This window comes from Streptopelia decaocto, assembly GCF_964273445.1.
Source record: "Streptopelia decaocto genome assembly, chromosome: 8".
Classification (NCBI taxonomy): Eukaryota; Metazoa; Chordata; class Aves; order Columbiformes; family Columbidae; genus Streptopelia; species Streptopelia decaocto.
Genome location: NC_138662.1, coordinates 964,451 through 987,224, shown reverse-complemented (window position 1 = coordinate 987,224; position 22,774 = coordinate 964,451). Strand labels below are relative to the sequence as shown.

The 22,774-nt window shown below is 46.2% G+C and overlaps 1 protein-coding gene across 1 annotated transcript; it reads left to right on the top strand.

The window, feature by feature from the left end:
- Positions 1-18,756: 18,756 nt before the first annotated feature.
- GP9 (glycoprotein IX platelet) lies at positions 18,757-22,515 on the top strand. The gene is made up of 2 exons (XM_082060095.1): positions 18,757-18,855; positions 21,231-22,515. Exon 2 carries the CDS (start codon positions 21,238-21,240, stop codon positions 21,820-21,822), a length of 585 nt encoding a protein of 194 aa, XP_081916221.1. The 5' UTR covers positions 18,757-18,855; positions 21,231-21,237; the 3' UTR covers positions 21,823-22,515.
- The last annotated feature ends 259 nt before the right edge of the window (positions 22,516-22,774 follow it).

Sequence of the window (22,774 nt, the reverse complement as noted above, 5' to 3'; positions counted from 1 at the left end):
ATTGTCACACCAGCAAATAACAAATGTAAGTCCCATTTTCCTTTATTTCTTCCCTATCACTCCTTGTCCAGCCAATGCCACATAAAAATTTCCATACAAATTATAGCAGATATGGACAGAGGAATGCTGACGAGTCACTTAATGGCCCTACCACAACTGTATTACAGCACAAGAGTGCTAAATAGATGCCTGAAAAGGCCTTTGGAAGCATTTAACACAATTATGGGAAGAAAAATGAACCATCATAGATAAGTCGTTCAGATTCAAGTTTAATTTTTCATAGTTACCAATGGCCAAGAATTATTCTGAAAACACCCTTAGCAATTGGTGTTCTGAGTTTACACACCCCCCCACCGTAATTAAACACGAGGTAATTTTGCTCTTCAAACAATTTGAGCACTGCATGTTCATATGTGCTCTGTTTAACCATCAGTACCAACGTAATGATAAATTCCTATTCAGTTACCCCTAGAGTGCTTAGTCATTCACTTGTCTCTGCCCTGTCTCAGTTCCAGGTCCCCCAGTGCTCACGGTTCCCTTTGACCTCAGCTTTTGTGTTGGGAGAATTAAGGGTTCTCTGCCTGGCAGAAGGCAGATAAGGGATATTTCCCAATAAGCAGTTTCTACATTGCCTGACCAAGGGCACCTGCCTGTGTCAGTGCTTTACATTCCCTGCTTGGTCCTAATAACTCCCATTTATCTTTGTGCTCCAAAGCACATACACTATTTATTATGAACCCACCCATAAAACTCCCACCATCTTCACAATAAGTTACATGGGATATTGGCTCCTCACGAGTGAAATCTCCCTGTCTAATTGTGTTTTACCAGTCCATATTCACTTATTTCTCTGACTGAAGCAAACACTGGATATGTAAGAACAAGTGAACATTTCTTTCCATACCATGTGCAGAAACAGTATGTGATAAGCGTAACAGCAAAGATACTTGCATTTGGAAAGTCAATGCAAGACAAAGACAGCAAGTACATGCTTGCTAAGGCATTACCATGCTTGGTAAACTGGTGCCGCTGGCACATACATTCAAAATTAGGTCAGTCACATTATGCCAATTGTCTTGGAGTTCTAAGAATACTGGTGACAGGTACCAAGTGAACGGATGCCATGCACAGCCTGAAAAGCCTTGTTGAAATGAAGAACTATCCTTTACGCTACTCACCCAGAGCATGTTTTTACTATACATTGATCCAAACTTCTGATTTGGCCTGCTCTGAGCACCACTGGACACCCTGAAAAGTCCGACCCACGTTACAGGTGTGCACAGTACGAGTAAAAAATCCCTGGGGGGGCCCCGCAGGGAGCTTTTTTAGGCCACAGTAATCCGTCTTTTGGCTGAGGTGCCGGAGAGCTTGTTCATCCTTCTGAATGTCTGAGGGGAAAACAGGAAAGAACTCAAGGATCAACAGTTCCCACCTGATCTAATGGGCACCCTCAGGGCACAGGGCTTCATCCCAGTGACCCCAAAAAGCAGCAAGACTGAGTGTCCATGTGTGTCCATGGGGCGGGGGCTCTGTGGCACCCAGCCTCGGGGGCCACAGGAGTTAGGGCAGCCTAAGAGAAGTCTCAGCTTGGGTGAAAAGGATCCCATTTGTTTGCAGTTTAAAAAAAACATCAGGCTTGAATAATAGGGAGGGGAAAAATTGATTTCTGTTCAGAAAGTTCCAACAAAACAAAATGAGAGAATAAAGCAAAGTTACCAGACAATAGAGGAGAAAATAATGTAGTCATTTCAATAGACCTGACACTATAAAAAGTCCAGCCTGGCAAGTGAGTGTGGCCTAGCTAGAATGTGAAATGAGTCCCGCACATGGTAACGATTGCTAAGCACATCACTATGGAAATCGAGAGCGCACAGCAGGCACGGGGAGTCTTAGAAATGTGGAAATCAATGCACTGTATGCTGTGGCGAAGAGTGATTCCAGCAGAGTGACCTTTAAACAACTCGATAGGTTGTCGGCAAGCGAAGCACAAGCAGAGAAGCCGGGTGCAGCAGAGCCCCAAGGCAGCAGCGTGGGGGTCCACAACAACCTGGCAGCGGTTCTGTGGACGGGAGGGATAACAGGCAGATTATTCACCCATGGTTAAGGTAAAATGGGCAGCTATTTAGCAGTAACGCTACCTAATAATTTGAGAGGAGAAATAGAAACTACCCCACCCTATGGATACTACAAAGCATATTAAAAGAATGCCACAGATGAGTTTGGTCAAGACATCTACGTTAACGGCTCTTCCTTCCAGAGAGTGATGTGGATGCAGTGAGCGAAGCCCTCGGGATGGCAGAGGGAAGAGCAGATGATACATCATTCCTTCATGCAGTTAGGGGAAGGACTAACTTAGCAAGCAGAACAGACCAGGAATTTGGTCAGAAAAAAAGTGGATTTCATTAAATTGAATGTTATCTTGTTGATATAAATTACATTGAGAGTTCATAGTAGGTCAAGTGTTCTGCAGTATATCTGAGGATACGGTACTCACCTGGGAGGTGGAAGATTGAATATAACTGAGTAGGGACTTAACTTTGGTCTCCCACATCATCGTGAATTCTCTAAGCATTGGACTACTGACCTGCCGGGTTCTCCCTTAATCTTCCCTCTTGGAGCTGCTCCACTTTGCATAAATAATTGCATGTTATGCAGAGCAAGGAATTAAACCCAGTTGGCCCATATCCTAGATGAAAGCCCTGAGCCACGGGGTATCCACTTCACCTGTACGCAAACCTCTCAGGTTACACCGGCTTAAATCAGCTTTTTGTATAAGGTCTCAGAGTTATCTCAATCAGGTCAAACAACTTTTCCTTTTGCAAACCACAGCAATTTAAATGCAGTCTCCCTGTAAGAACATTCACCATCACCTCATTTAATAAATGTAAAACTTCAGTACTTAAGATCCAAGGAAGTTGTACTTTTTCTCCTGTGCTACCTTATATATATATATATTTTTTTATATATATATATATATATATATATATATATATATATATGTTAAAAAAGTACCAGACACACGATAATTTAAAATCAACTTAAGAAATGTTTCACTGGATTAATAAAAGAGCTAAGATCTTTCTAACCAAAGGAAACACAATCAGTATAATCCAGGGTGTTTCAAAAAGATGGGCCCAATTGAGAGGTGTTTAGGACAAATTCAACTATCGTCTCGATGTTTCCTGTACAGCAGGTGGAGGGAATATAGAGCAACATAAAGAGGTTACTAAAACTTGATAACTCATTAAACCATCTGCAAATTTTTGTGTAATTGTAACATGCTGCCAACGTGAAATTGGGTCCCTCCTTTTGAAACACCCTGGAGAATAACTTGTATTATCTGCTTATCCAGGGAGAGTTTAAGGCCTTGATTTCCAAGAGTGGTCAGTCAACAGTTCCTGAAGATTAGGGCTGTTAGTAATTTCTCATTTTAGATATGAAATGTGGTGACATTAAAGAATTTCCTTTTGGAAAAAATGTTCTGAATTATTTGTTGAGGAGGATGTCGGTCTATTAAGGTCCATACAAGCACCCCTGTGCTGAACCATCTCACCAATGACAACCTAGAACTGCAGCAGCAGCAGAAGAGAATCCACACTCCCCTTTCCTTTGCTATTTTACTGAAAATAGCTTTGAAAGTAGCGACACAGTTTCAGAAGGTGTTGTTTGGGAACAGATTCTGAAACACCATAAGCAAAAAGTAAAATTCAAAAGTAAATAAACTAGGCCAGACAGAGTATGTAAAGCTTCAAGAAACAGTTAAGATAGTAAAGAAACTTTGGTAACTAACGAAGCTACTCCAGTTCTCCTCAAGTATCTGGAAATTATCTTTATCCTTATTTCCTTTTTTACCTGGCTCCTTATACATCAAGGAAAATCACCTCTAGCCTGAAGACAATAGTAAATCAAAAATTTAAAGACTTGAAGGGAACTTGAGACTTGCAACACCAGCATCAGTGATTTAAACTTGTAAAAGGAACTGAGACCTTATCACTGATTTTTGACTGAAGAGATGGGTCGTTTACTCATGTTGGGGCTTTTTGGCATTGCCGAAGTCGGAGTGTGGAGGATAATTTATTTTGTTTGCTTTTCAGACAGATTATATTATTCCTGCTTAAATTTTGTGCACTTATTTCAGCAGTCTGAGACAGTCTGGTGGGTGAAATATCAAAAGCCAGGAAATCTATTTCTATTTCAAACGTGTAGTGCAAAACATACTCATCCTCGGATTGCCATGGTACCTGGACTCAGTAGTTAGTGCCAGTAACATCACTTAACAGACTACCCCAATAAACCTCAATTATCTGGTTGTATTTTCATCTGAGAAGCAGTTAGTGTGTACTTCTTAATGGCATCACAGCTTCTGTGGCATTGAGGCTGCAGTGCTGGCTGAGCCCATCAACACGAGGAGAGAAACCGCCCGCAGGCTGCGAAGTCCCACAGAGAAGGGCCTTCAGTTCTGCCTTTTTTCCATAAAGTAAGCTGTAAGCTTCGGAATCGTTACCATCAATATTATCATTATTAACTAATCTGAAGATTAGTTCCCACATCTTCTTTAAAGTTGCCTCACTGAGCAACTTTGTCAGCAAGCGCAGCTGTTACTGAATGTATTTAGAGTGCAGGTCCATCCATCCATCCATCCACACAGCGAAATTTGGGTCCTTGCTTTCCCTTCCTTTGCAAGGTGAGCTGTTTCAGTTTAGGTTAGCTAAACTAGGCAGAAAAAGAGGAAGATTTAAAAGATGTGAGCCAATCCTTGGCTTCTATTCAAAAAGTTCTCAAATGCAAATATATGTAGTTCATGCTGTTGAAATGACATTACGGAAAGCTCATTCAATGGGATGAAGGTTTTGCCTGCTTACCTCTAATGTGAAAATAACAGCAGATGGATTTTTTTGGCTTACACTCGGACCAAGCAGAAGTTTTTGAGAGAAACTACCACATGTAAAACACCACATCTCAAGCTGTGACATACTGGTGTTCATATATAGCAATAAGTTGCACACATCCTTGTTGACTTATGGGTTAGATATGCTTTAGAATATATCCCTAGCAGTGGGTTTTAACAGGGCACTAAACTTCTGAGTTTTCTGGACAACTTTTATACACACACTCTCACAAAATGAACGCTTGAAAGGATGGAACTCGAGACTGAATCAGGTTATTAATGAATATGAACTATGTTTCCTCCCCCAGCAGGACAATACCTGCAGAATACGTTTGCATATTGCGTCTGTCTGCGCTGGAAATAATGGAGTGGTACCAGGTGGAACAGATGGCAGGATGAAAGAGAAAAACAAAGCGGTGAAGAGCATACATCGATCTCGAGCAGAGCAAAGTGCTGAAAGGAAGACCCGGAGCAGTCAGAAAGAAAGGCTTTTAGAGAAAAACACCTTACAGATATAAGCTGTTCAACCTTCCTTTTCTCCCCTCTTGAGTAAAGATAACTTGCCCTGATTCATAAGATGCTCCTGCAGGTGGCTGTTATTGTGGTATAAGATATCTTTATCCTGTTCAACTTTGCTGAATGTTTTTGGCTTGAAGTAAAGGAAACAGACACTGATTTGTCAGGAGTAGCTGCTTCTGAGCAGGTTCAAGTGCAAACAAGACTTGCATATTACATGTCTACTCCAGTTTTCTAAAGAAAAAAATAATTATGTTTCCCATCAATATAACTGCGATACACTTAATTGAGGCTGATTCCTTGGCTTTTGGCATGTGGTGCACTTCACCACTAGCTGTCTTTCCAAGCTGTGCAGAAATGGGGTGTCTCCTTTTCCACATCACCAAAGATCACCGCAGACACATTTGCCATCATGCCAGCAGTTTTACACGCTCAACGGATTCTCTGCAGTGGTTGTGCGATGATGTTGCTGTTATTTTTAAACTGTATGAAGCAGCACCCAAATTTTTCATTGCATTTGAAGCATTCTGCCCTTGGCATGGCACTGCCCTTGGTGCCATGAGGTGCAGGGGTCCCCACGCGGCCTCGGCCCGGCCAGGAGGTCACAGTGATTGTGAGGTCACAGAGCCCGCGGTGCCGCACCGGCCATAAGAAGCGGCTGCACAGCCCCTGGCCCCCAGTGCAGCAGCAGCAGCAGCAGCAGCAGCAGCAGCAGCAGCAGCAGCAGCAGCAGCAGCAGCACAAGGGCGTTTTGAGCGCACGGGACGATGTTCCCCACCCGCCGCCTCCTCTTCCTCCTCCTCCTGCTGGCCCTGCACGCCGGGCCTGCCCAGGCTGCTCCGTGGCGAGCACGGGGAGCAGGTGAGCGGTGCAGCCTTTCACGGCCCGCGGGCTCTTCTCCCGGGCAGTGTGGGTGATGGTTGTTCCCTCCAGTGCTTTGCGAGGCTTCCTCTGTGTGCCAGAGCTCTCCCGGGAGGGAAGCCCCCAGGGACCGTCTGTTGGTCCATCCTCCCTCAAGAGCTGTTTCTCGTGGCCTGTACAGAGTGTGTCAGAGCAGCCAGAGCTGGCCAAGAGGTCACCGGCCCCTCTGCAGCTTTGGCAATGTCCAACTCCAACTGGCTCCCACGTGGCTGCCAGACCCCCTTCCAGTGCCTGCAGTTCCCTAAGGCTGCGGTGGATCCCAGCGGGCAATGGAAACGTTTCTCCTATGTGATTGTTTCTAGATGAGGCTGGTGGCAACGATTATCCAGCTTCTTGGCTGGAGGTTGTTTCGGAGCCCTTGAGGTATCCTGGAGGTAAGTTCCATGTGAAATGCAAGTTGCTCCTTGTGTGGCCCCCACTCAGACAGGGAGGAGAGCCGAGAGGGAAGGGGTCAGGCTCAGTGATGTGTCCCGGGGCGCTGTCCCTTGCCAAGCTGCCTGTGCCGGCCCCTCGGAGCCTGAGCTGCCCCGGTGCCCAATGCCAGGTCAGCGTCTGGCTCGGGTTGAGTCTGGAGCTGCTGTCAGCTCCAGGGAGTCCTTTCTGCCGGCAAGTCCACACGGGCTTCGTTTGGTCCCAGCACGGTGCCGCTGCAGGCACATGGTGACCCTTTGCCCCACGCTCCCGAGCGGAAGGGAGGGACGAGTGCCGCGGAGCAATCCCGTCTTTGCATTGCGCTCCCGGCCACTCCGAGCTGAAGCAGCATCTTGAACTGTGTCACGGGAGCTGGTGTGTCCTGCGCTTCTTTGCAGCTCAGCCTGTGGGCGAAGCTGATCCAGGATCCCATCTGGGTTCCAGGACCGAGCCCCCAGGACATGCCGTGGGTACGTCATGGCTTTCTCCTCCCTTTGGGAGCTGCCAGCTCCAAGCCCCAAGGTCCGGCAGCCGGGCAGGTCTGCGGGTGTGAGGACAGAGACCTGCTCGTGTGTGTGTCCTCTCCTCGCGCGGTCCCCTCACCGCTTCTGCCATTCAGTGCTGCCCATGCAGATCACAGCAGGTGATGGAAGCTTCTCTGGCTCTTTATTGACAGATGATCCCGAAGGAAGGAACTTTCCAGCTCCTTGGCAGCGTGCTGGGCTCCGGCCTGGCTGGCGTCCCAGGGGTGAGCAGTCTGTCTGTGCTGACCCCACAACCTCTGCCTTGTTTTTCCATAATGTATTTATCTCACTTGGAACTGAATCTTGCTGCTAAGGTCTTCCAAGGCCAATGTATGAACCTGAAGAAGCAAAAACAACCTCAGATCCATCAGAAGTCATGAGGCAACTCCTGGACGAACTGCACAGAGCACACGGTGGGTATATTTTACTTGGAATTAGCTGTAAGGCTCAGCATCTGGAGGTTTAGGTACTGGACAGGCTGTACAGTGGGAAGGGGTCGATCAGGGCCCCACTGCAGCGATGCTGGTGTCACACCTTGCAGCTGCCAGAGAGACGGTGCAGGGCTTGTGCGGCCAGTTGTGGTTCAAGCCGAGTGCCAGGGGCAGCTGCTGGGATGGGGTGAATGTGGTCAGTGCTGGTGCTTCCAGGAAGGGCAGGAGGGCCTTGCAGAGGAGTCTTCTCCAAAGGGCTGTTTCCCCAGCTGGCCTGGCTGCAGCTTCTTCCCGTTCTCTTTGAAGGACGGCGCTCAGCATCACTTGACATTTTGCCCACAATGTGCAACACAAACCCGAAGGTCACGTGCGATTTCCTGGTGTCCCGGCAGGCGCAGCCCCAAAGCCCAGCCCTGGTTTCTAAACCTTAGCCATGCCTTTGAGAAGTCTTGCCCCCCGAAGATACCATGTCCCTCATGGGGAACGGTTCCATCTGATCCAGCCCTCCCTCTTTCTTTCTCAAGAGACGAACCGCGAGGCTGTGTGGAAGGAGGCGTTTCCAGAAGGAAGCCGCAGCTCCCTGCCCGGCTCTGGTGCAGCAGCAGAGGCGATGCCAGCCGCTGGTATGCCAGGTAATCACTGTCGCATGGTCAGCCAGTGGCACCCGTCAGGATGGCTGTGTGTCAGCAGGCTCTTCCCCCAGTGCCCGCTCTTGCACGTCACCTCACCGACAAAACACAAAGTGCTTTGGGCTCGAGGCATCTGGGCCACGTTCTGCAGATGATGGGGAATGTGACTGTTGCACAAACGTACCTCCCGCTGTAGCTGCGGCCCAGAGCTTGCCCTGAGTCCCCAGAGGCTCAAGGCACAGGAGCAGCACCGAGCAGGATCCCTCCCGGGATCTGAGGTCCAGAGCGATGCCCTGACCGCCAGTTCGGGCAGCAGCATAGAGGGAACGTCCCGTCCCCCTGCATCCTCTGTGCCTGGGCCGTGCTGAGGCTTTACCTCTCGTCTCTTCTTTCTGACAGGGCTGCCAAGGCCCGGAGGTTACCAGCACAGCAGCATAAATGAATTCCATAGGATGAACTCAGGTACTGAGCGTCTTGGTGGGGTCCCTGAACAGGAGACACATCCCAAAACCCCGGAGTGGCTGCAAGCGGTGCCCACGCAGGAGAAGAGGCAGACGGGGAGCGCAAGGCTCATGTCCCTCTTGAGAGGGCCGGACTCCGTCCCCTGCGGCTGTGGGAGCTGGACCGGGGGCAGAGCTGGGGCTGGCACTTTTGTCCGTGTCCCCCAAAGGAGTGACCGGTCAAGCAGCTGCGCTCCCCCCGTGCTGTCCTGCTGGCCTTCTGGGTTTTGTTTGGTGGGACAACCTGTCCCAAAGGGTGGGAGTCCTGTCCCAAAGGGTGGGATGGTGCCTCCAGGCAGCAGCACCCAGGGAAACCAGGAACTCACTGGCCATATTGAAGGTGCTACAAGCTTAGCAGTGGTGCACAGGATGGACTAACATCTTGAATTTCTCCTCTAGATCTGGTTGGCGAGAGTACCACAGGTGCTCCCAATCCCCAGGGGAGTGCAAGTGTTCTCAGCCCTGTTGTTTGGAAAAAGATCTGCATTATAATCACAGTGGCAGCCATGTTTTCCATGTTACTTGCAGTTGTGTTGTTTTCTGTCATGATGCGGGACTGGATGAAGGCAATGAAGTAAGTTATTGCTTTTCCCCCCACTGCTTCCTTAGGTGACTGATGTACCACAAAGAATTTCTACTCAGGCTGCTGCGGAGTGGCCAGTTCCTGGCTGACCAAAGAACTCTGCTGAGGATTCTGCTGCTGTCAGATGCTTCAGTTGGCCTCAATGCCTGGGCCGCCTTCCCAGGAGCCCGCTCTGACTGGGGCCAGGCTTAGCTCAAACTGACCCTGCCTGGGCAAGAGCAGCCCCAGGACTGGCAGGCACAGGCAAAGCCAGGGCAGGACGAGGAGGAGCAGGGGACGAGATTGCCCAAGAAAGCCACACTCTCACTGTCACCCGCTCCTGAGCAGTGAACCTGCGCGGAGGAATCCCCCTGCTCGGTGGTGCCATGAGGTGCAGGGGTCACCCTCAGCCCAGGCCGGCCAGCAGCTCAGCCCGTGGTGCTGGGGAGCCTTGCCAGCCCTGGCCGTGCTGCGGAGGAGAGGCCCTGTGTCCCGCCTGCAGCTGAGCCCTCAGCAGCCTCCTCTCTCCACAGGCTCCCCGATGCAGATATAGAAGCCGGGCGCGAATATGGCGGCTGTCCCTTGTTCTGTGGCAGAAGGACCTCACAGCCCCCCAGTCCGTCCCCAGCAGGACCACAGTGGTGGGGCCAGCCCAGCGGCCCCCAAGACCAGCTGGAAATAGAAACAGAGTGTCTGGCCTGTCCAGAACCACCACGGCCTCCAGAACCATCACCAGCTTTGCTGCAACAGCAGGATGAGAACAACGGCATCCAAACGAAGGAGTCAAAACCTGTGCTCCCACCGTCACCACAACCTGGATGCCTCCCCAACCTGTCCTCGCCCCCCCCGCAGCAGCAGCAGAAGCAGAAGCCAAGTGTCCTCAAGCGCCTCTCGTGCTGCAGATGAGTTCATCCACCATGTCCACAGCTCCCCGAATAAAGAGGGACTGAGGCGTTGAACATGTGTCCATGTGGTACGAAAATCAAACCCCGCGGGGGACCAGTGCTGGTTGATCTCCAAGGCCTGGGAACAGCTCTGGATGCTACTCCACAGCAGTGGAAAAAGCCAAGTTTCCAAGCTGAGTTTCCACCAGTGCCTGATGTGCTGCAGAGGAGTTCATCCATCATGTCCAAAACTTCACAAATAATGAGGGACTGTGGTGATTAACATATGTCCTGGTAGTACCAAAATCAACCCCCCCAGGCACAGCCCTGGATGCCCTCGGGGCTGGCAGGAGCCAGGCACAGGGTCCCCCCACCATCGGTGAGGACACCAGGGGCTGGGGGACCCCATGGCCATGGCCTGAAAGAGATGGGTGAACCTGCCCGGAGGTGAACCTGCGCGGAGGAATCCCCCTGCTCGGTGGTGCCGTGAGGTGCAGGGGTCCCCCTCGGCCCAGGCCGGCCAGCAGCTCAGCCCGTGGTGCTGGGGAGCCTTGCCAGCCCTGGCCGTGCTGCGGAGGAGAGGCCCTGTGTCCCGCCTGCAGCTGAGGCCTCAGCAGCCTCCTCTCTCCACAGGCTCCGCGGTGCAGAGGCAGCAGCCAGGCGGGAAAATGGCGGCTGCTCCTCGTTCTGTGACAAAAGGACCAGAAGCTGCGGTTCCCCTGAGAGCTGCATCCAACACCAGCAGTCACTGTTGATTGTGCAAAGCTGGTGTATCAGCCCTCCCCACTATCCTCACAGCCACCCAGACTGTCCCCAGCAGCACTGCAGTGGTGGGGCAACACACAGCACTGAATGCACAGTGCACACGCGGTGTGGGTGGGTGGGGGAAGAGCAGACTGATGCTGCCTGCAGCAGCGGGAGTCACCAACATGAGCTGAACTTCCTACTTGACAGTAATATTGCAGTAAAAGTATAAAATTTTTGACATGTCCAATATAATAGAAATCAGCTCTTATTAAAAAAAAAAAAAAAAATTGAGATTTTGAGAGCTCCGACCAGCCTGAATGTTAAGAAAAGACAGAAAAGTACAGCCTTTATCTTTCCTGTAAAACCAAAGTGACTCGTGATCCCTGGGGTCCCCCAAGGCGCCAGACCGGGCTCCAGTCTGGAAGCTGCCGACAGGAGGGGACTTTGCGCTTGTCTGCAGACTGAAATCTCTCACCCTGCGGGTGTTCTGTGCAGTGCTGCGGGTGTTCTGCGCGCTGCTGTGGGTGTTCTGTGTGATGCTGCGGGTGTTCTGTGCGAGTGTTCTGTGCGGTGCTGCGGGTGTTCTGTGAGATGCTGCAGATGTTCTGTTAAATACTGCGGGTGTTCTGTGCAATGCTGCGGGTGTTCTGTGCGATGCTGCGGGTGTTCTGTTAAATGCTGCGGGTGTTCTGTGCGGTGCTGCAGGTGTTCTGTGCAGTGCTGCGGGTGTTCTGTGTGAGTGTTCTGTGTGGTGCTGCAGGTGTTCTGTGCAATGCTGCGGGTGTTCTGTGCAATGCTGTGGGTGTTCTGTGCAGTGCTGCGGGTGTTCTGTGTGAGTGTTCTGTGCAGTGCTGCAAGTGTTCTGTGCGATGCTGCGAGTGTTCTGTGCGATGCTGCGGGTGTTCTACGCGGTGCTACGGGTGTTCTGTGCAGTGCTGCGGGTGTTCTGTGCGATGCTGCGGGTGTTCTGTGCGAGTGTTCTGTGTGGTGCTGCGGGTGTTCTGTGCGGTGCTGCGGGTGTTCTGTGCGATGCTGCGGGTGTTCTGTGCGAGTGTTCTGTGCGGTGCTGCGGGTGTTCTGTGCGATGCTGCGGGTGTTCTGTGCGAGTGTTCTGTGCGGTGCTGCGGGTGTTCTGTGCGATGCTGCGGGTGTTCAGTGCCTGTCAGCACAGAGACAACTACACAACAGTGTCATCGCAGGACAACATCAAACCACTGAGGTTCATCAGAACTGATGTGGAAATAAATTATAAATAACCCCCAACTAGCTCTGTTCAATGTAGAAAGTGTCACTGAAGTACAGCCATCAACACTGTGTTTGAGCTAGAGAGTAAATGAGGGTGAAGAAATAATTAGATTATGCAGGAAGAGACTTGCAGCATCTTTTAATGAATTTACAACCCTCCTCAGAGGAACACTGCTTATTTATTCCCTGCTGTATGTGACTATATGATTAATTCATCTCCCAGCTTGGTAAAACTAACTCTCCAAACTCTTCATATATTAGAATTCAGCGATAAGAAATAATAGGATTAGCACAGGAGCATTTTCAGCTTTTGTGATTTTATCACAGCTCACACTATATAAAAGATTTCCTTCAGAACCCAACTCTTGGAGTGACTAGAGGTTAATCTCAGCCTTCATTAACAATATCTAGCCTTAACGACTATCAGCAGAACTTGGAAAAAGTGAGCTTTAATGCCTCAAAACACCAAGTCAACATAGTATATTTTTTAAAATGCAAATGTCATAGTTTGGGAATGCAGTGCAAGAATTGGAAAACTGGGGTTGGTAAGTGTGGGAGATTTGAGTGATTTTCTTGAAGTTAATGGACATCGCATGGAATTGAACTGAACAGGCCTCTGAGGCCTATGTATTCAGCAAGAGAGCAAGAGAGCAAGAGTCGAGCAGCCTACGTGTCTTACATGACTTTATACAACCTTGGGTAAAACGAAAGACTGTCTAGTGAAGAAAAGAGTCAGCAAGTCACCTATAATATAGATACATTTTGTTTAATATTAGAGCTTATGTAAGAATTGTATAATCCAATCACCTGTTAGTTTGCAGCGCGTGAACAGCAGCTATTGACCAATTACAAGCAGCCTTCTGATGCATGGACAGCGCGTGGACAGGTCAAAAAGATATTTAAGGAGAGTTATAACAAGTAATAAACGGCTTCGCTTGAATTCATATTGGATTGTGTGGAGTCCATGATTCTTCGCCCTCGCAGGCAAGAATGTTATGTGGCATACTAAAGCAAATCCTGTGCGGTAAGACAGTTTGAGAGCGTTGTTCCTGACACAGGCAAACTCTGCAGTTGTGCCAACACCTTCGAAGCGGGATGGGTGGGTTTGCTGGGGTACATGGTCCTGACAGCCCCTCTGCTCTGCAGCAGAAACCCAGCAGAACTGGACCCCATCTGTCTGCAGTGCCTTTCTGTGGCTCTCCCGGTGCAATCAGAAGTCTTGGCAAAAATTTGCCATTCGCTGCAGCACAAAGAACATAACTGGGCACAGCTGCAAGTTTTAACAGCACAGTGCGTAAATACAGCGTTAGTATGGAAGGAGTAACACGACTGTGGCTGCTCACATCTAGAAAAATGTAATTCATCACTGAAAAGATATCCAGAGTTGACTGGTTTATTTCAAAAAAACATGAAGTCATAGCTTTATAAACAGCAACATAAAAACAAATCATCAGTTATGAACAGTGAGTTAAATTCTACAATGAATTACCACGGTAAACTCATCACTTGGGCTTTTCCAACATAGTCTTTTACATAAGAGACTAATTAATTTCTAATTGATCTTTCCAAGAACAAGGGTTCGGTGTGACCACACAGTTCAATGCCCTGCCTTCCACATTTCCAGCTCTTCAAGCAGAAAAGCACAGGACTTCAGCTCATGGGGCTCAAGACTGATGTTGTTTATCAGCAAACTCCTTGACCAAGAACACACCACAACACTCAGAGTGCTGCTTCATCTCAGGAATTTCACAGTCCTACTGCAGCTGGTATCCAGTAACCTGGGAAAGACACTTAGTAATAAATATCTTTAGCAGGCTGGACTGCATCGTTACCAGGGCGTTCAAACAAGGGTCATTTACGGCTGTTCTTTGGCTGATTTAAACAGATCACGTAATACACACCTCTGCTACATTTTTACCTTGAGGCTACGGAAAAGGTAATATCCTAAAAGGATATAATATTTCAGTCTTTCAGATAATTATTTTGAATTGATAAACAATATTTAGAGGTTGATTCAGAGAGTATATGCTCAACATTTAACAAAAATAGTAACTTGAATGACACCTAGTGGAAAGATAAGCGATAGCTGACGATCGCACAACCATGCACAGCTCTGAATAGTGAAAACAGCAAGGAGGGAGATTATTTATGACAATATGTGGAAGGAGAAAGAATTATTTTATGAAACGGGTGGAGAACAATTTGGGAGATGAATTTCCTAAATGACAAGAGTTTACCTGCCTGTGTAATAATTTTCTGAGGAAATGGGATATTTGATTTGACAGAGGCAAAATTCAATCAGGTAAAAACAAAATAAATGTGCAGTGGGAAACAACACAATAAGTAGAACATGGGCAGGACGAAAATCAGAGTTGTTCTCTGTATAAATACTGAAAAGGCTTTAGCAGGCTGGTTCTCCAGGGTGCAGTAGATAACAGGAATATTTTGGCCCTGGGGCAACAATAACTCCTGATGTGAGAGAAACCACAGCTTTTCTTTAATTCATTTCTGCAGGCAATATTCCTTGATGTGTGAATGAATTTCATGATTGATCCTTTTTTTTTCTCCTTCTTTTTGCTTATTCACTCATTTGTATAATTCATGAATTACCAGTGACTCACATCCAATTATGAAGAAATATTCTGCTTAGTCTGTTCTCACCAAGCTCTTTGAAAATATGAAGGAACAGATTTAATCAAGGTGATAGAACTTAAATACGAAGCACTTTTGCCGTCTGTTGACAATGTGATGCGGCAAGATTTTCCAGCATTGGAAATAGTGCTTCAGCAAGACTTCTGTCTTTCTAGGTCAAGAATAGGTCATTGACAGCAATCAATGACTATAACTCCTTAAAACCCTCTATAAAAAATAATGGCATATGCTGCCTAAATTTCCTCTTAGCAGGTCACGCGTTTGATCTGCACATTTATCTTTAACTTGCAGCTTTTATTCTTAACTGCAAGGAAACGAGCAATTCCCCCTTTTTTTCTCCCTGCGTAAGCAATCAGAAGCAGCAGCCACATAACTATCTGGAAAAGTCAAGGGCTCAGAAGAAAAGGAAGCCAGAAATTGTGCTTTCAGGGAGTAAGGGAGCGAGAGTTTTTGGCTGGGAAACAAGAGTGTTCAGAAATACCTTTCCACTGAGAAGAAACAGAGACTCTCTCATTCACAAAATGTTCAAATGGATTCATTTTTGTGGAAGAAATATTTTCAGACTATAACAAGATTACAGTAGATTCTAACTTGTTTATTATTTTTTCAGATTGGGTCTTAATAAATCCTCTTAAATTAAAAAAAAAAAAAAACAAAACAACAAAACAACAAAACCAAAAACATTTGGCTTACAAAAAGCTACAGCCCTAAAATCATTAATGTAAACGCCTTGGATTTTAAGTTGGCTTCTGGCAGCTTCTCCCTGCAGGCAGAACTGAGGGAACTGCCCCTTGTCCTCATCACAAGCACCAGATCCAGAGCCTGAACAGCTGCTTCTCCAGCTCCATGTGAGCCAGGAGCCGAGGAATGCAGGAGACACCTTCACAGAATCACAGAGTCACAGAATGTCAGGGGCTGGAAGGGACCTGGAAAGCTCATCCAGTGCAATCCCCCATGGAGCAGGAACACCCAGATGAGGTTACACAGGAAGGTGTCCAGGCGGGTTGGAATGTCTGCACAGAAGGAGACTCCACAACCTCCCTGGGCAGCCTGGGCCAGGCTCTGCCACCCTCACTGGGAACAAGTTTCTTCTCATCTTTCAGTGGAACCTCCTGTGTTCCAGTTTGCACCCATTGCCCCTTGTCCTGTCACTGGTTGTCACCAGAAGAGCCTGGCTCCATCCTCCTGACACTCCCCCTTTCCATATTGATCCCCAGGAATGAGTCCCCCCTCAGTCTCCTCTTGTCCAGCTCCAGAGCCCCAGCTCCCTCAGCCTTTCCTCACACGGGAGATGCTCCACTCCCTTCAGCATCTTGGTGGCTGCGCTGGACTCCCTCCAGCAGTTCCTTGTCCTGCTGGAACTGAGGGGCCACAACTGGACACAATATTCCAGGTGTGGTCTCCCCAGGGCAGAGCAGAGGGGCAGGAGAACCTCTCTGACCTACTGACCACCCCCTTCTAACCCACCCCAGGTCCCATTGGCTTCCTGGCCACAAGGGCCCAGTGCTGGCTCATGGTCACCCTGCTGTCCACCAGGACCCCCAGGTCCCTTTCCCCTGCACTGCTCTCTAATAGGTCATTCCCCAACTTACACTGGAACCTGGGGTTGTTCCTGCCCAGATTCAAGACTCTACACTTGCCCTTGTTATATTTCATTAAATTTTTCCCTGCCCAGGTCTCCAGCCTGTCCAGGTCTCTGATGGCAGCACAGCTTCCAGTGTCACCCACTCCTCCCAGCTTGGTGTCACCAGCAAACTTGCTGACAGTCACTCTGTTCCCTCATCCAAGTCATTGATGAATATATTGAATAATACCGGCCCCAGCACTGCCCCCTGAGGCACTGCACTGGATACAGGATCAACTGGACTCTGCCCCATTGACCACGACTCTCTGGCTTCTCCCCTTCAGCCGGTTCACAGTCACCTCACTACCCGCTCATCCAGACCGCACTCCCTCAGTTTAGCAGCAAGGATTCTGTGGGAGACTGTGTCAAATGCTTTACTGCTTTACTTTGGTGAGGATCTGAGTGTGGAGTCCAGAGGGTTCCAAATATATTCATCCATTTCAGTGCAAGAAGATGCAGCATTTGATTTCATCACATAACAGGAACATTTTCATTCTGTGAATGGCACATGGCATAGGTTGCATGATATAGGAAATAGGCACAAGGGAAGACTGACATTTATGAAAACTATGGCCTAGTGTCATACTTTCCAAAAAAAATATGTAACAACCCCTAAAATAGAAGGATCTTCCCACTACTAGCAGTCTGCTCACAGATCCAGCTGTTGAACATCTGACAGGCAGATGGCCTATTCATTTCAACATGGGCAGAATCACTTTCCGCATCTTATCGAAAAGATGGAATTTCAAAAGGGGGCTGCAGTATTATGATCTTCTCCCTCCAGCAATGTCTCAATTACCTTTTAACATACTAAAGAGCAGAGATACACATTAAGGCATTTTCTTAAGGAAGTTCTTATCAAACTTCAGGCTACTGGCACCTGATGAGACTTAAAGAAGAAAAGTACTGTAAACGGAAGTAAGAATTACAGAATAAGAATTTCTATCAGAATAATATGAAATGCCAGAAATTTCCCTTTCTGCCAAGAACAGCATGTTATAAAGAGACAACAGCTCAGAAGCACATCTGTAACATCTGAAACTCACCTGGGTTTTGTTTCTAAATGCGGAACACAGCTCAAAGCTTGGCCCCAAAACACCACACAAAACAAGAACCAGTCTGAATTCAACAGCAGTTCCACAACACATGGGGTTTCCAAATGTAAACTGCTATCTTAATGCTAGAGTGTTTGTGTTTGGTAGCTAAAGCAAAGGAAAACTTATGGCAGTTCTATTCCAAAATTTCATGTACAAAAGAAGAAAAAAAGAAAAACAAAAAATTTTTGTTTTTCTTTTACACTACTCTGCAATTCAGTTCTGAACTCCAAACCAAACTAGGATATTACAAATAAATGATATTCCACAGAATATCACAAGAACCAAAGCAGGAATTGATCCATACACACGTACCCTTCCTCACAGCCCGGATCCCCGCCTGGCTCCACGTGGCAGGGTGCAGGATACAGCCTCTCCACCTAACACAGCTCCTCCAAGCCCTGACCCCCACAGAAACCTTCCATTCACTTGTGGGCTTCGTCTTTCTTGAACATGTGTGACCAGAATTAAATACTGTACTTCAGAGAATCATAGAATCATTTTGGCTGGAAAAGACCTTCAAGATTGTTGAGTCCAGCTGTTAACCCAACACTACGAAGTTTATCTCGAAACCATGTCCCTAAGAACCTCATCTACACATCTTTTAAACCCTTTCAGGGATGGTGACTTTTCGCCACTATTTCAACATAACAGCATTAACATTTCTCTATCCCTTAGTGATCTAATCTGACTAACAGAAGTTATTTTGACACTATGGTGTGTTTTTACGAACTGTAATTAATCAGCAGCAAGGCAGATATCAACCACACCTGGCTGGGACTGAAACAGAACAACTCCATTTCATTTCTACCTTCAGCTGCCTTGGATCTTTCTTGGGTACTTGCATGTGTCAGCAGCTGAAGCTCAAGTTAATTTTTATACCTGTAGATTATCACAGCTAAGGAAGAAAACCCACTAGATTTCAGTCATTTTAGGTTTTCCAGACATTGTCAGTTTTAATAGGAAAAATATATTAGCAATTAAAAAAAAAAAAAAGCAATATTCAAAAGCATTTCCTCCTGTCTACAGAAAATACAAAAATGCCCCAAGCACAATATGCAGTGACACGTGTCAACCATATATAGCATCTTCCAACCGGAACGGTTTCCTATTCTGCATCTGCTTGACCACATTTCCCCCTAACTCTTCAAAAATCCAGCACCAGTTGCTGTCTGTGCTGCAACACTTCACCGGCCGGGGGACGGAATCGAGAGCCAAGAAATAGGGGTAAGTACCAGTCAGACGGTTGCACAGCTCTCCCTTCCTGCATTTTGGCTGTGGTTCTTATTTTTATTTCATTTGGAATTTCTTGCTGTGTATATATTAAATCAGAAGAGATTGTCTTTTCTATAGATATTACTTAACTTTTTCTAGTCAGATGACATGGTCTGTCCTTTGGAGATGTCTACTTTGGAAAAAACGGCTTTAGTAGGTTTCTTTTAAAAATGAGTATCTAAATTCAGATCAAAGATATTTAGACTAACTGCTTGCTAACAAAGATATAGGAGGTAGTTTAGATTAATATTTCAGCTTCTCTGTGATGAAATGTATAATTTTATGTAGCATTAATCCAATTTAAAACATAGGAATCTAGAGCTGTCTAACTTCATTTTGAGAAGCTAATCACATAATCCTTATAAGTAAATGGAAGTAAATTCATTTAAAACAAAATCAATCATTTTTCCTACAATTTTAGTTTCCATTAAATAGAACTTCCTAGAGGGAAAAAATATTCTTTTTTTCAGTTCTACACCTGAAAACATTATTTTGAAGATTTTCTTTTTCCAAATTCCATTCTACACGAGTATAATTTAAGGTTCTTATCGCCTTAGTATGTCAAAACCTCTTTTCCTCTGTGTTTGTTGCTGTTAATAGGTCTGTTCTACCTGCTTGTTATTTCTCAGGCTTTGTCCAGTCCAATTTTCAATTCATAGTCAACGTGCTTCTAACACTTGCCTGCAAACAAACTTATACAAATGTTTCCATCTTCTTCAGTTTAAAAAGGAACTTCCTTTAAGTGCATAGTGTATAAAAACCCAACACTTTCTACAGTATCTGCCATTCTCCACACGGTGTTGAAGGCAATATACAGTCAGATATTTTTGCTTCAATACTTACTTATTGCAAATGAAGGGGGGACGGGGAGGAAGAAAAATCATAAGAAAATACATTTTACTTGTGGGATGTATTTAAAAATAAAGGCAGCTTCAAGACTGGAAATTCCTCAACCTGTGCGAGGGATTTTGTATTTCGAATTCCAACCTGGTCCCAAGCTTAGCTTTGTGGTTTTAAATTCAGCAAAGCAGTAGGAAATACAGGAAGGTTTCGAGGTTTTGAACTGCCAACAGAAGAGACTAAGATGGAAGGCTGGTGGGATCTGCTCTACAACAGTGGGAAGGACACAGCAAAGGGATAATTCCCTGCTAGCCCAAAGCACTGGAAGACAAGCAGTACCAGATACGTAAAATTTCCAATTCTCTATTCATCCAAATCTTAAACTGTATGTTCTCAGAGATGTATGAAGCTACAAAGCAGCAAAAAAGAGAACTATTTGCCACATAAAGATACACCCTTCCTGATTAGAGTCTTCATGCTCTCAGAAAGAAGATTTTTAACATTTAAAATTATTCGAGCTCTTAAGCTCAATTTTGAAAACTGATTTAATCACACAGTCTTAACATTAGACCTTTGAAAGTTAGAAAATCAGAACTAACCTCATTTTACTATCATCTCCCAGCGACATTCTGTTCCAGAACTTTGAACAATAATGTACCCTGTTTCCCCAAAAATAAGACCTACTCCAAACATAAGCCCTAGCATGATTTTTCAGGATTTTTGAGGATGCTCGAAATATAAGCCCTCCTCCAAAAACAAGCCCTAGTTATAGTTCATTTAAAACGCCAGTTTAGATAGTGTCCAGGCAGCTATACATGTAAAAAAGTAAAATTAATTGGCAATAGAACACAGCAGGACAGACAGACCCTTCACCAAGAAAAGCAGAGACCTGACAGAGAACAGCCAGTTGTGTTGCCCGTGCGCTATGAGCAGGAGACGTGGACAAAACAAGCGCGTTTAAGGGAAGTGCTATTGCGTGACATGAGAAATTTGGGCCAGTGGTTCTAAAGGAAATAGAGCCACAGGAAATTCACAATGGAATTCAGCATTTGGAGAGTTATGATGATGTTCCAGAATGTGGTAACATGTCTATATTTGAATAAATGTTGATTTTTTGTTCAAGAATAAATGTAGACTGTTGTTCATGGAAAAATAAGACATCCCCTTAAAATAAGCCCTAACACATCTTTTGGAGCAAAAACTAATCTAAGACCCTGTCTTATTTTCAGGCAAACAGGGTATGTTGCACAATTATGAGGGAAAAGCAATGAACTAGAGACAAAATATCTCACTGTGGTCCCTCCCAGTTGCATTTATTCTACATAACGTCAGGAAGATGTGGGAAATATAGAAAACTAAATATTTCCTTCCCAAAACCTAAACCTCACAAGTAATCCTGAGAAAGAATTGGCTGTCTTGTAATTCTGCATTTAGCAACATGCTAATGAATCATACTTATTAGGTTATTGTTGTTCTTCCGTGGGTAGCCGAAGCATGAACAAGACAGAGCTGGTCACTGTTGTGGGATTTGCCATGTTGTTGCTGTTCCAGCCGAGCCACGCTGAGGTCTGTCCTCCCCCCTGCCGCTGTCGGTCCCTGGGAGAATCGAAGGGTCTGCACATCGACTGCAGCTCGCGGCAGCTGCGGGAAGTGCCGGCCTTGCCGCTCCACACCAGGCGGCTTTACCTGCACAACAACAGCCTGAGCTGGGTTCCTCCCGGCACCCTGGATGGCCTGCGCAGCCTGGAGGAGGTGAGGATGTCTGACAACCCTTGGAACTGTGACTGTCACATTCTGTATCTGAAACTCTGGTTAGAAGACATCTCCGCAGCCTCTCTTGCAAATGTCAGGTGTGCAAGCCCGGCTCCACTGAGGATGAAACCCCTGAGGCAGCTGACTGGGAACGAGCTGGGGGTTTGTAAGAGGTTTCTCCCAATCAAGTGTCTTGACTTCTTCTGGCGAGACCTCATTTTAATTGCTGGAGTAATAATTACACTTATTTTAGTAGCATGGGCTCTGAAGTTCTCGAAAAAGCTGGTCTGCCAGATAAACCTAAGGCAATACAACTGCCGGCGCTGACTCCAGGGAAAGTGTGCCTCCAAAAACCACAAGACACAATGAGCTGTTTGCTACCACTGGATTAACCAGAAGCATCAAACTGTTCTACCACAAAAAAGCACATGCACTGACACACTAGTTCTAATGGTGAACAATGCTAGAAACAGATCCCAGGGCTCAAAATCTGGGTCCTCAGGCAAGCTTAATTTAATTTCCTTTCAAAAATAAGCCTTGCAATGTATTGACAAGCAAGTTTCATTCTGCTGCCGTCTACTCATATGAAAAGCAGTTTCTAAATTTTTAAAAAATTATTTAACTTAGCATTTTTCCACTGAATTCTCAGCTCTTATAGCAAGAAGATTTACATCCCCAGATCCTACAATTTTTAATATATGGAGATGAACACCAACTATACTGCTTTAGCAATTCTTTTCTCAGTTGGACACTGTGTGAGTTTGCAACTTGTTACCCCCTCACAGTGTCCCAATGGCACTGGTAGGATCATTCTTATTCAATCATCTCTTCCTCAGGTTCAGGAGTTTCCTGCCAGCAAAACTGCTGTGATTATATAGGCCAGCCACTGATTGTATCCCTTGTTGAATATGTTTAAAGATGGACTGTAATAAGAATATAATCAGTAAAAATAATTTTAAATATTGTTGAATTTCCTGGAGAGTGAACAATAAAAAAGTGTTCTACATGAAACTGAAATAATGAATGCTTATTGAACATTCATACTCACCCAAGTTTGATGTCTTTTACAGTTCTACATATTTCTGATTAAAATCCTATGAAATTTCCAGAGCTTGTTTTCCACTTTAACTACTGACATCTGATACACCGGATTTTACACAACAGCTCTGAAGAGGATGTTCTCTCTTCTTCTCTTCTCTTCTCTTCTCTTCTCTTCTCTTCTCTTCTCTTCTCTTCTCTTCTCTTCTCTTCTCTTCTCTTCTCTTCTCTTCTCTTCTCT

Bases quoted from the DNA above. Each gene is read 5' to 3' on its own strand.
- GP9 (XM_082060095.1), top strand. From the start codon at position 21,238: ATGAACAAGACAGAGCTGGTCACTGTTGTGGGATTTGCCATGTTGTTG.